The sequence below is a fragment of the Nipponia nippon genome, unplaced genomic scaffold, assembly GCF_047370975.1.
Source record: "Nipponia nippon isolate SJK-2023a ecotype South Korea unplaced genomic scaffold, ASM4737097v1 scaffold_10, whole genome shotgun sequence".
Taxonomy (NCBI): domain Eukaryota; kingdom Metazoa; phylum Chordata; class Aves; order Pelecaniformes; family Threskiornithidae; genus Nipponia; species Nipponia nippon.
This window is the reverse complement of record NW_028262291.1, coordinates 30,763,906-30,778,172: the sequence shown is the minus strand read 5'-3', so window position 1 is coordinate 30,778,172 and position 14,267 is coordinate 30,763,906. Positions and strand designations below refer to the sequence as shown.

Below are 14,267 nucleotides of genomic sequence, written 5' to 3'. Positions count from 1 at the left end.
GGTGTACGGTGTGCACTATTGAACACCGTGAAGTTGACAGGGATTTTGCATATGATTCAGTCCCATTATCACACTAAGCATCACACTGGAGTTATCGATAGTCTTGGCTGCAGTTAACAATTTTGGTGACTGTAAAGGAATGACTTTTATTTGACCTACTGACCATTCACTTTTTAGGAATAGCATTGCTTCATTTTCAGATACTGAGCTAAGCCTTAGCCCTATTTAGTGCCAAGTCAATGGGACTACAGAACTTTAATGAAAATGTAATGTCTTGTTAGAGTTATGCTTATGTTTTGATTATCAATAATTGGACCAAAATAGCACTTTGATAAGAATAGTGATTAAAACTGCGTTTCGTTTGCTGAGTGATCTCTCTTCCTCACACAGTATGTTTTGTTTTGGGGAAAAGGAAGCTATATCATGAAAGTTGCCATTAATTTTTTTTAATAGAAAAATATGTGTAGAAGAGTCAGGAGCAAAGTTGAGCCTGGGCATGATCTCTAACAAATTTTCTCAGAAGTTGCTTCAAAAACATTCAAAAAGACAACTTTTAAGTGATTGTTTTTTGATTTACACCGTTTGTTATGTGCCTAAATTAAAGAAACATAAACTGTGAAAACCAAGAAGTATGTTTTTTCATATTAAATAATTTACAAGATTTAGTTTTCTACAGAAGCATACTTTTGCTTGTAATTTTTTTGTTTGTTTCTTTCTTTTAATAGAGTAGAAAATATAGAGTAGAAAATAATTTCAAGGAACACATTAGAGTCTCAAAATCTTTATCTTATCTTTATCTTTCTGATTTTTTTTTTTAAAACTACTTTTGTAGAATTGCCAATGCCACTCCTATCCCAGGAGATCTGCTGCGAGAAAACACAGATGAAGTGTTTCCTGATGAACAGCTCAGTGATGGAGAGAATGGTATTCCAGTTGGTGTCTCACCAGAGAAACTACCTGGATCTCCTGGGCATCAGCGTCCTCAGGAAAAAGATGTTTGGGAAGAAATGGATGCAAACAGAAACAAAATAAAACTAGGGATCTGTAAGGTACTTTCAAATCTGCATTGTGAAGACCATCTTTGAACAGTTTCCTGTCCTCATAGTGCACATAAGATATAATTGATAGTGCAGTCTTACTAATATTGATTAGCCAGAATGGTCTAAGAAAACAAGATTCATGGTAGAGCTAACACGTTTTATTAGAGAGATTTACATACTGGAACAAGCAGACAAGCTTTTGGGCCTTGTGTCACTTTATCAGGTCTTTATGATGAATAGTAGATTGCTGATAATTTGAGATTATTTGTAGTTTATTCATATTCGTGTTCTTCAGACATGATTTTGATTCTTGCTCACTGAATGAAACCAAAGCAAATTTCCTGCATCTTGCATGTGTAGAAGTTAGATACTGAATGTACAAAAAAGTTCAATGTTATTCTTCAGTTGACAGATTGGCCGTGTTATTGGCAGTATCCATTCAATTCACTTGGCGTTTTTTGTCTTCATAAGATATGATACCTTTGTACAGATCCAAAGAGGTTTATGGGCTAGTCTTTGGAAGAGAATGCTGCTTAATTTTGAAAAGTGGTCTCTGAGAAGTGGTTCCTGTCTCCCTTGCTCACAATCACAACATTTCATACTCGGACAAATGTAGCTCTGTTTCTTGATGTAAAACTGTTTTGAACATGAAGAGGGATCTGCTACTGAAATGTTCTTTAGCTAGGAGCTGTCTAGTTTTGAGGCTGTTACTTCTTGTTTACTAGAAAAAAATGTATTGTGGGAAAGAATAAGGCATGGTGCCTCTTTTCAAAGGTGCTTGTTTGTTTGTTTGTTTTTTACCAAAGAGGGAGAAAGGAGATTGCTCTGGTTTAAACAAAGGCATTTGTACCTGTTGAAACTAAGGATGATCATGATTTCCCAGCTCTAAATCATATCCAGTTAGTATACAAGATGGAATGCAGTTGGACTAAAACATAGCTCTAAGTCGCAGAAATATCTACTAGATTTAGTGTGTAACAGTGTTATATGCTCCAGAGAATCATAAAGACAGCTTGGAAACTATCTTCTCTTTAATAAGAGCCTTTGACTGTAAAGCAGACTGAAGATGCTACCAAGTGCTGGGTTTCAGACTATCATTAAAGAAAATTTCAGAGATGGTTTTGAAATATCAGAGTAAATTTAAGTGTATTACTGGGTTTTTGAGATTCCTGTTCTCAGACCTACTCAGAACTAGTAAATGACTAGTATTTTGTCTGTTGTAGGTGTGTGCTGAAGAGCATATCTAAACTATCTTAACTATGGCATGAACTTAAGGACCACTGGGTAAAATCCTGGATGGTATTCACCATGTAGTACCTTGTCTTCCTCTATTTTGCCACTCCTAGTGAGTTACGTTTTTACCTTACTTTTTGCACAGGCTGCCACAGAGGAAGAAAACAGCCATGGGCCAGTGAATGGAATGCTTAATGCACCAAGTCTCGGTTCTCCAATTCGTGTTCGCTCAGAGACCACCCAGCTAGACAGAGATGTCCCACTGGTGCGAAAGTTACGTTCAATTCACAGCTTTGAACTGGAGAAGCGTCTGACGTTGGAGTCAAAGCCAGATGCTGATAAATTTCTTGAGACCTGGTAAAAACATTATTTTATTTTTATGCTTAGATCTCTTCAGGGTGTGTAGTTAAGATACTATCATCTTTCCTCTACTGTGTGAAAACCAGGAATGGAGCTGCTGAGGTATGCTTATGCAAGCTACAGCGAAGTATTTACTGTGTTCATAATATTGCTCAATTAACGGATTTCCCCACTTGGCAGCTTCTTTAAAAAAAGATTAGTGCTAGTATACAGTTAAAGTTGGACTTCCACACTTGAGAATTTTTTATTTCAAGACCTAGTGGTGTAATCCTGATGTTTATTACTTTTTTCTTCAGTGGGATACTCTTGACAGTCAGTGTAACTAATCCTACATAAGAATGATGACATCAGGTGCTCAATAGAGGTAACATGGGATTAGATTGTATGACATGAGGACAGATTACAAGAAGTGGAGCTATGAAGTAAAGTTAGAAATCTACCTGCATGCAGCAGGTTTAGTTATGCCCAAAGGTGTTGCACCAACAGAAAACACGATCTTGATAGAAGACAGAGGTCTTAAAATGTAATTTGAAGGTAGAGAAGAGACAGATGTATGAAAACAGATTCAAACAATTTGCCTATGTGTAGAAAGAATAAGAGGAGAAGGACACAGTGAAGTCTGACTGAAAGGCAGAGGCTGAGTGGGGACAGTAGAAGACAGCTGAGATGCTGACAGTGACAAAATCCTTCTAAATACATCATAGGGGGGTTAGGAATTTGATGAAGCAAGTTATGCAAAGCATAAATAAGGAATCAATCAAAACATTAACATTCTTATTGAAGGCATCTACTAACTGCTGCTGGAGACATCTGTTTCTTCTGTTCTGCTTTGAGTGTCTGCTTTGTAGCACTAATTAAGTACAGTGGACATCTGGTGGTAGCCTCACCACTGAGTTGGTATCCACTCACTATTCTTCCTTCTGGTAATTACATTTACAGTACAATACAATACATGACAATTACACTTACAATATGTGCAAATTTCTAATACCATCCACCCAATTTTACTTGACATCAGAGTTATTTGTCTCAAATTGTGGATCTTTCAACCATTGTAGATTGTTCTAAAATATGACAACAAATTTTTATATAAATCTAGTTTTCCTCTACTTAAAAAAACTCAAATGCAGTTTACATTATTTAATTAATTTTTAACTAATTCAGGTATTAACTTCTTTTCTTAAGTTTGGAGAAGATGCAGAAAGACTTGAATGCTGCGGCAGAGACTCCTGTTGCTGCTGTTCCTCCTCTTTCACAGAAAACACCTATTCCTGCTCCTGTGACTGCTCGCATGGACCATGTTTGGCACTATGATGAAGAATATCTTCCAGATGCTTCAAAGCCTGTGTCAGCTAGCTCTCCGGAACATGTTGATGGTGTTGTTAGCAATGGATTTGTAGCTGTCAACTTAAGCTCCTCCAGGCAGGAGGTTGATTCTAAGGAATGGGTGATAATAGATAAGGAACGGGACTTGCAGGACTTCAGGACAAATGAGGCTTTAGGGCACAAAATGACTGGAAGTCCCTCAGATGAAGAGCCAGAGGTACTACAAGTTCTAGAGGAGACCCCTCCAGAAGAGCAGCCCAGACAGGGTGGCTGGGCAGGAAACAGTGTCTATGCCAAGAACCAAACCTCAGGGGTGGAGTTTGTTCTAGCCATGGAGTGTCATCCTGCTCCTTCCGAACAGCTGACAGATAAATTGGAACTTCTGTCCGGAGCTGCTGGACAGCTTCTTGCAGCCACCCCTACAAGCCCTATGGAAGCTCAAGCAGAAGGAGCACTCACACCGGTAAGAGAAACGGTCGCTGTTTCATTGAACCTCTCTTTATTCAGAATTATATGAGATAGTTAGGGAAAAGGCAGTGACTAAAATACAATAGTGTAGCAGAAATTCCTAGTTTAATCAGATATGGGACTTGATTCTTGAGGAATGGACTTCCGTGTTCTGTTGTACGAGTGTTTACGTTCTCCCATGGAACTGGCTATTAGTTCTGCAGGTATGATCCACAGAACTGGCCTCAATAAAAAAACAATTATATATAAAGAAGCTCCTTATGCAGTGATTCCTAATCAGTGAGATGCACATGCAAATATATGTTTATTATATTTGCAGTACATAAACACAAAATTACAATGAATATGTAAAGTAGCGTGCTACAACGTTTCATGTGTTTCAGGAAAAGCCTAAATGGCTGAAATTATAGAAACAGAGTTACTTGCTCTCACCATCACTGGTGTAGTGTTTTTCTTTTGGAATTCCCTTTGTTCCTTCCTGTTTCTTCTGAAATTTCTAATGGTTCTTACATAAACAACTTGTTGGCTTTTATAAATTGTTGCTACTTCTCACTTCCAAGATAATTTTGCAACTACTGTTTTGCTCCCAAAGTTTTCTCTTCACTAAGACAGATTGCTTTGCTTCCATTGCATCCTCTTCTTTTTGTGTTTCTCTGTCTTTTCTAAAGAATTCTCATTTGCACAGGTTTTGAATATTTACTTTTTTCCTCCTCTGTCACTGATTCTAAACAAAGGCTTCTTTGGCTTTACTTAAGGAAGAAGTGAGATTAATGGTTAAATGACTGGGAATCAGCTCCTGGTCTTATTTCTCCCCTTTTCTCAGTAAATATTGTGTCATCTATGATATAAAGGACAATTCTTTCAAGCTCCTTTGAGCCAAGAAACCTGATTGTACTTCTCCCTCACTTATCACCACTTTTTATGAAAGTTACAGTGAGCTCATTAGAAAAAGAAACTTGTCACCAACCACTCAGTTGTTATAAGGTGTGGAATGTCCTTTACGGTGAAAACGAACTACTCAATGTAATTAACTATAGCTGTACAGTAAAATTTCAAATACACCTGGGTTCTCATGGAAAATGCAAGATCATATCTTTCATACAAGATTATATTTAGATATCATACTTTGTGAATTATGTAGTTTATAGAAGATTCATTTTGTGCGATTCAAAATACGGAACTGTGTTCAACAACAGAAAATTTTTGAGATTTAAGTTGAAATATTAGTTGCATGAAAGAGTTTTTGATGGGTTAGAAACTTGTAAAGGTGAAAAAATAATTTAAATTGCTCAGTTGTTTTCAGTTGTTCAATTTTTGTATTTTAATATTAGTTTTAGTAAAACAGACAAGAAAGAGCAACACTTAGTCCTGTACAAAATACTAATTATCAGGTGTTTTTATTTCAAAAGCCGTTAAAAAAGAGCTTGCAATTTTGTATGCAAATGCACTATCCCACTTTATACAAACTTGGCTCTTTTTGGGGAAATAGCTATTTTAATTAAAACTGAAAGTAGAGATGATATCATGTACTACAGTGCAAGTAATGGACAATATCTTTATCTGGAAAGGAAGAAGCTTCTGAGCAGGGGACCAGAAATAGTTATAAACAAGGTTAATTAATTATAAGATGTATTGGAAGAAATACTGGTTGAAGTAGACACTGGGGTGAGATTATATTTTAGTTTGGTTTTGCAAGCAGGTAAGGGATATTTGTCATGACCTCAAAAATGGGGGAAATGAATATGGTTTATATTATCCTGGAAGGGCAAGTAGTGCTGTGAGGGCAAGACGAATGGCAGGAAGGAACTTGCTGTTTTGAAGGTGAATCATGCAGAATTGAAAATATAAACTGAACTGGAAATAAAGAAAATAGAAATTATTTGGCTGATTTAGAAACTGGGAACAGAGTGTGCCTATGTAGTGTGTCTGTTCCAACTGTGATGGCAATTTGTGGTAGTCTTCCATCTACTTCATTAGCCCTTGAAAGCCAAACAAAGCCTGGGAGGATATTTGGGGTGAGCTGTTCTTTTTGTCCTTTGTTGATGGTATTCCACTTCATAAAAGATACTTAAATGTTCCTTGAGGTGGCTACTGGAACCTATCTGTTCTTATAGGTGAGTGTCCTAGTCACTTCACAGGGAGAGGGTATCTATACGCCTCTTCATACAGTAGTTCTCTCTATTCCAGAGTCCTGGTGACCTTAGGGAACTGTTTGGTAGAGTCCTTTTCCTTCTTCCGCAAAGCATTTACCCACCTGAAACCATTCTTTGAATGCGATCCTTGTTTGTAGAACAAATGTTTTTGATCTTTAGCAATTTTATTTAGGTAGCACCTTCCTGACAATACAAATAATGGGCAAAGGGTCGTATTTTACTTTTCTGCTGATTTAATTATGTTGCAGCAGTAACTAAGAGCAGGCTTGGATCCAAGAATGTAAGTTTAGGACCATATGACTGAAGTGTTACTAAAAGGGGTTAAAAATAGATGTTGAAATTATAGGAGTATAATAGCTTAATATAATTTCTGAAACAGTTTACTCATTTCAGATGGTTTGAAACTCTAGGACATGTCAGCATTCATGGTCATCATGCTTGTGAATATACCTCCCATATGAATTTCTTGTGACCTGCTTCACTATCTCTTAGAAGAATGTATGATGAGTTATGTTCTTTGAGCTTAGGTTTGTTAAATATGCAAGCAATTACTTCAATGGTGAATGAATAAAATAGTTTTCCTGTTTTATGTGTGTTTTTTATTTTTCATTTTTACTTTGATTCTTGTTTATTTTTTCTTTATTTCTTTCAGGGCTTTATTGCTCACTATTTAAGTAGTAAGTAGTAGCAAGGATGTTTCTGTATGAGAAACTAAAGGTTCATATACTCACCCATAATTTTGTTTCCTCCTGAAGAAAAGAAATTGCTGGTCTGCAGTCCTTCCATTTGTAGAGAAATGTTCTTCCTGAAATTGTGTGTGTACGTGCATTTGCTGTAATTGATGATAATATAATTTCTTACCTGTTTCACACAGCATCAGTATTCTAATAAGAATGTAAAGTTGTAGCAGTTCAGGAAGGAAACCTGAACTCAAAAAATAGAGAGAGAAAAATGTGTAACTTATTGGCTTGGGGATGAGCAAGTTTCAGGCATAAAAAAATTACAGCAAATTATGCTATCTATTATGAAAAAAACCTGCAGGTAAGAGAACTGATTTTCATGTTATCAGTCATGGTTTTCCAGTTGTAATACAGATTCTGTGTGCTACCAGCAAATACCAGTTTGACCTGGCTCAGTCATGGGCACATGGTCACATTTCTGTTGAACTATTCAGAGCATGCTAGTGTATATATGCTGACTTTATGCTTTCATAATGGCTTTATGTTGACTTTTGCTGCAGGAGAACAGACAGTAGCTGATTTGCTGTAATATCTGCTGGTATGAAGTTAATCTGTCAAAAGAATTTGAACTGATGTAGACTAATGGTGAATTTTTACCGGAGCAGCTCTTTGCATCATACAGCTCTATTTTTCTTTTCCTTGATCTGGTACTGAGCCTAAAGCTGGACTTGCTGTGTTGTTGGACCCTGGCCTCATTAATTTACTGTGCTTGTATTGAATTGCAGTAGACTCCCTACAGTGCATGCACAAAACTTTGCAACACATGTTTGTCAAGCAGATATTTCAGCAAAAAAGAAATAATGGAGTTAAAGTGATCCAATATGTAACAGCTCATTCCATTTTCATCTTCAGTTTAAATTAAACAACAGTTTGATCTGGTCACGCTTGGTTAACTACCTAATACCGTGTGTGTGTATATATATATGGTTATAGAAGAGGTTTAACTGTGTGAATCTACTTATTTTTATTATTTAGAAATATTGCTGAAATTAGCATTTTGTACATTGAGGTACTATTATGTTTTATCAAAAACCTGCTCTTAAATTTCCATTTATTTCTGAGTTGTAAGTCGTTTGTTTTTCATGTACCTTCTATCCTCAGTTGCTGCTTTTATGAGACACTGGGAATACTATTTTTTTTCCAGTTGAGAGACAGCTATGCATTCTGGGAACTGAAGCTTTAGGATTGACACAACTGAAAATACCTTTTCCTTGGAAACTGAAATGCTTGATAGGTGCTCTCTGTTTCCAAGGAATACAGATTAGAATTGCAAATACCGTGGTAGGAAACAGAAAATCACCTTCATGAAGCTTGCAAAAAGTTTCTATATCTCTGCTCTTTGTGGTTTTGTCTAAATATACTCGGAACAAAGATTTGCAAACTGTATATAGCAATCTCATTTACACGTATTTAGATGTGTCACCATCAGATATTTATTCAGCGCTGGAAAAGATCTTGCAAAGAATCAGCTGATTTTAGAGTTGTATGTCAAAGCTATAGGTTTATTAGGATCATCAATAACCAATTTGAAAATGTGCTTTCTCTAAAATTACTATTTTGGAACAGTTCCTGTTCCTTTTTTTTTTTTTTTTCTTCTCTTTTCTAAATGCTTGAGTGATGTAGTTAAAGATGAAGCAATTGTGCATGGATTCGCCAGGCCAGTGTGTCCTTCTAGTTAAATCCCATATTTGGGAAATTTCATCAAAATTGTTTAGTACTAATCTTACTGATTAATCCTGTCAGCTACGGTTCTTAATATACACTGCTATAGCTGTAGTTGTACAGTCACATTTGTAAAGCCTGCAATGGGTGTATATGCTAAAAATATAGTCCTCTCAGCATACAATGTTGTTGCACGGATGTGTTAAGCATTTGCAAGGACCAGTCAACAATCAACTAGTTTGTGTATGCAATGTCCTTGGAACAGACTGTGCTAGTTTGTTAAATTTGCCCTAGATTGTTACTGACTGACTGAAGGTAGGAGCCAGCTAGAGAAAGGATACTCACTTTTGATTTTGATACTGGGTTTTTAAAAATTGATGGAAAACGTGAAGATTAGACTTAAGATACCTCTTAAATGATCAGCTTTTAGCCTGTGAGGGGGTTATGAATATGGTCTTCTCTGAAAATGCATATAGGCAAGACATAAACAAGAATTATTAAAATATTGATTTTTAAACCTTATTTTCTTCCCCGCCATGTTGTTCTCACAGCTCAACTCATCTCATATGCTGCATTTCTCCACTCCAAGAATTTCAAGTCCCATCCTCCGCACCATGAGCCCTATAGCCTATCTATCCATCCACTCGGACCCTCTGAAAGAGGCTGGTTTACCAAGGAGTCAATCAGCTGAGAGCCACTCCTCTTCCTCCCGCTCAACTGGTCGTAGGCAGCTTCCTGTCATTCCCTGTGGCAACAAGTTCCCCCCTGTCATTCGCATCTCAAAAGCACAACTTCAGCAGGTGAATAAGCCTTGTCTTCATAAAAGTGACTGCATTGTAGCAGTCATCTGCAAAGTTTAACATTTTCAGTTGCTCTGCACAGTCCGGTAGAAGGCATATGCTAGTCATACTGCTATACACAACACCCTAAAAAATATTTTGAAAGATCAAGTTAGGGAGTAAGAATGGATCTTGTTCAGGAATAGAGTCAGGAATACTGTATGAGGAAGATATATTGTCCCACTTAGAAGAGGTAAAATTAGAGAGAGGAATATTTAAAGAGCAGTTATTCAGGTTATGGTCTGGAGCACCAAGCGTCTATGAATGTTCTGGAAGATAGATTCAATTCCTCCGAGGGGTTTTCTTTTGAAACAGGTAGGATTATAAAATCTAGAAAACAGATTTTTGCTTCTTTCAAAACAAAGATTAAAATCTCTCTTTTTTTAATGGGTTCCTATAATCAGTACCAGATTGATTTTGAATTGGGAACACATGTTAAAATTTGGACTACCTTAAATGGTTTTAATGTGAGAAGAATGGATCTAGGGATAGTCAAATTGCTACTTGGGGAATGAACAATTAATTAATTATTCCACTGCTTGCAGTATAGAAAGCAAAGATGGGATTATCGGGGGCGATAGCTAATGGAAAATGTCACTAGAGGAAGTGGACTTTTCATAGTTTTGTATTTCCAGTTTCATTACAATATGAAAAAGATGAAGGCTTAGAATCATAATTAAAGTTAACCATAATTTGTGTATTAGTCACAAAAATATTGAGATTTGCAAAACAGCGTGAGCTTGCATTGACTGGTAAAGCAGTATGACATAGCATTAATGCATAAGACCGTAACATGTCATCATCATTTTATCATTAATATTTCATTTCGATTATATTTTGTGTTGCCTTTTATTTCCAATGTATTTTTCAGTATAAATATTTCTATGTGAAAGGCTTTTTTTTTTTTTCAGTGAAGCATGCACAGGAGTATTGATATTAAAAGTAATCCACCAACATTAGCTTCTTTCAAACTTCCATAGGATCAGTGGTGAGTGATAACAAGGCAAACAAAGTAGCTAGTGTACTTATGTCAGCATTTTGTCTGTTAACCCAAAAGGAGTAATTTTTTTCCTGTAACTCCTGGCTGCTTTTTATCTGAATATAAAAAAATCGTTCTGTGCTCGATGTATGGAAACGGACAAACAGTAGCTCCTAAATGTTCATTATCATGAACTTGATGGGATACCAAAATACCACATTCTTCATGATGACTGATGTACTGACTAGGGAAAAGGACTTAGGAGAAATTAACTCATTAAAAGTTAAGCTTCAGTATTTTTCAGGATCAGTTTGTATCCCAGGATGTAAAATGACCTAATTTTTTTTTTTTGGCCTGTATATCTACGATTTAAATTTTCAAATCAGAGTGTATTGCAGGTGTAATTACCAAACTGATAACAATACTCAAAGAAAGTAGGTTGGCACAGAGGGTCTTCTCTGGCTTCCCTGCTACCCGACAAATGAATACAGCTGCAATATTAATAGGGGCTGCAAAGTGATACACTTTCTTGTCATGTGAAAAAGAATTGGTATTGTGCAACGTGCTGCTACTGAGTGGAGTGAGGATTATATGTAGTGTTCTCAGCCTCTTCTTTCTTTTTACCTGGTAAGTCCATGACTGCTATGTTCCCTTTCAAGCTGTGATTTTGAAAGTCCTGACTCTGTTGAGAATTTAACTTCCAGTTTTTCATTTGCTATGGAAACTACGAGCATGTGGTTCTTTAGTTCATTCCAACAATGAAGGCCTTGTGTACTTTATGGCTCACTGAAGAACTGAAATACTTTTGCAAGTCCTTCTCTTTTCTACAATGCAGTAATGTTAGGTACTTACCAAGCTAGAAGTTCCAGCAGTATGAAAGATGAATTTGCATGTTAATAACCTAAAGCTTTTCTCCAGTTAAATATTAAAAAGAATTTTAATGTCGTTCTATATTATTCTGTATAAATATTTGGTACTGGATATATTTTTGTATATTTCCTGCTGTTTACAATTTGATTCAGCATTCATAACTAATGAATTGCAGAAGTCAGGGATCTGTGCTGTTGAATTTATTTTCACATATTAAAAAAAAACAAAGATGATACATTTGTTCCTGAAATCAAGCAACAGGATTTTCTTTCCTGATTGTTGATGAGTGAGGGTTCAGGAACTGTAACCCACCTTCCTCTAGTTTGATATCAGATAGAGGAGGTCATGAAATTTCTGTATATTCTCTGCTCACTAATGCAGAGAGGGTATAGGATGTAGGTCTACCTTTATTTGTTCGATAAAGAGAACTCCTCTCTTGCTATACAGATATTATGGAAGAGGATTGGAGTATTTTGCTTCAACTCTCCTTAGTTATTCAACTTGCAGCATAAGAAAGAGTCTGGCAGCATTAGAGCTGACAAAAACCAGAATGAATTCTTTGACTGTACTTGAATCTGAAGAGTGGGGCCAGAGTGCTATTAGCATCCTTTTCCTCTCTAGCACGGTCAAATTGTACAGCAAATCCTCTTGAAACATAACCTTTTTCTTTCTTTCTGTGAATTTTTCGGCCAGATAAGTTCTTGGAACTCTGCTCATTAGAGAACTGCGTAGCGTGTTGTGTGAGGTCAATGGAAAAGGTGATGTGAGTGCAGCAACTACTGGCCAGGACTGTGTATGAAGAGATTGCTTAGTAGACGTGCTAAATGTGTAACTGTGTCTTGAGAAACAGTCAAAATCAGTGACCTCAGATTTTGATCTCTATGGTTTCTCAGCTCTAGTTCTTCAATAAGATAGTGAACGCCTCTTCCAGCCACAGCAGCCATCTAGAATACTTCTAAACTGGCTGCTATACAATAAGATTCAGCCCTCAACAAAGGTGGATTCCAGTTTTGTGTGTCATTCTGGTATAGTTTCATTTTTTGATGTGCTTAATGAGACATGTACAAGAGGGCTAATTTTAATTTAATGATTTTGTGCTTATTTGTTGTGTTAGGGAAGGATAATCTGTGTCTCTCAGGTTAAGCAAATGGAATTATTTGGCAGTTACACAAATATTTTCTCTTATGTCGTAATTTTCTCAATCTACCTTACTGCAACATTTTAAAAATTGTTTTATAGTTGTATTATTAGTTACAAAATGCTCTGAAATCTCCCCACACAAGATGCTATGGAAATGCAAACCATCATATTCATATTCATATCCAAGATGAGAAATAATATACTGATCTGAGTTGAAAAATTTACCTTAATTTTTAAGCATCTCACTGGAATTCAGGGACCTATGGAAGAATAAGGTAAGACTTCTTGACATGTTCAAGGGGTATTTAGAGAAAGAATGCATATCCCTTATAATTGTCATTTTATTTTGGATGTTTTAGGTTTATGAGCCAGGAGTGCACGTAAATGTTGTAAGTTTTGCCATTTTTTCTGAAGTAATTTTGGCAGGTTTCACTAGTCTGCAATAGCAAGAGATGAATGTTTACATTGTTTTTCACATTTAACAATCTCTCTTATAACCACAAATAAACAAACAAAACCCCAAAGATGCTCCTCTCTTGTTACAGTGTTCTTGTAAAATTATTTTTAATTTGTCAGTTAATTTGAAGTTGTCATGTGCATTAGAATTGCTTTAGAACTCAGCTAGTTAAAACTCTGGTTTAGCATTGTACCTCTCCATTAAAAATGTCAGGAATGGATATATTTGTCCAAAATCCTCTTCAGAATTTCAGTTCCAAGACGTAGTACATTGTCAAATAGATGCGTCCTGTAAGGAAAAGAGGGAAAAGCTTTTCTCTGTACAGTGAGTCTGTTTTTTTACTGCTGCCATGGTTAAAGTTGGCTGTAGCAAAAAGGGTTCTGATTTCAGGGTTTACAGAATTGTTATATCCCCTGTTGCCTATCCTGATAGAAACTATATCGAGTCAGCATGAGGTTTAAGGTAGGTTTTTCCCAAGAGGCTGCTAAATACCATTTACAGCATTGGGTTTAATCAAGGTAGACATTTCAAGGAGTTAGTTCAGTTCACAGCTACTGGAACTGTTTCATATACAGTAGATTTGATTTTGTTAAGTAGGGAAAATGTGTGTAAGTTATACCATCTCATTCATGACAGAGTAACTGTTAATAACTTAATTTTCCAATAAATTTTAGCCTGAAGATTAAGTTGCTGTGATGTTACAGCTTTCACTCATCATCAGTGAAAGTAAGTGTTTGATAATGCTTATGACCAGATTCCAAGGCAAGCTCAGATTCAGATTTCTTACTCTTTTCAGTTGTTACTGTTAGGTTCTTGAAAGGCATTCGACATATGATCACTGCTACAGTGTCATTATTTTCTTCACGAGTAACTTTCTCTGGAGTATGTAAATTTTTCATACAAAAACCACATAGGATGGGGAATATCAGGAAGCATTATTTCGGAAGAAAAAAGAAGATGTCTGGAAGACACACCTAAGATCACAGGTTACTCCGAGTCT

The 14,267-nt window shown here is 36.2% G+C and overlaps 1 protein-coding gene across 3 annotated transcripts in view; it reads left to right on the top strand.

The window, feature by feature from the left end:
- Positions 1–14,267, top strand: part of TTBK2 (tau tubulin kinase 2) — a 106,071-nt gene that overhangs the window by 71,364 nt on the left and 20,440 nt on the right. For 2 of the 3 annotated variants that reach the window (XM_087746332.1, XM_087746335.1), the window contains 4 exons: positions 833–1,049; positions 2,419–2,630; positions 3,819–4,422; positions 9,534–9,782. In XM_087746332.1, the coding sequence (XP_087602458.1) occupies positions 833–1,049; positions 2,419–2,630; positions 3,819–4,422; positions 9,534–9,782 (1,282 nt within the window). The remainder of the gene's footprint in view (positions 1–832; positions 1,050–2,418; positions 2,631–3,818; positions 4,423–9,533; positions 9,783–14,267) is intronic. The other variant, XM_087746334.1, reaches the window with a different exon arrangement.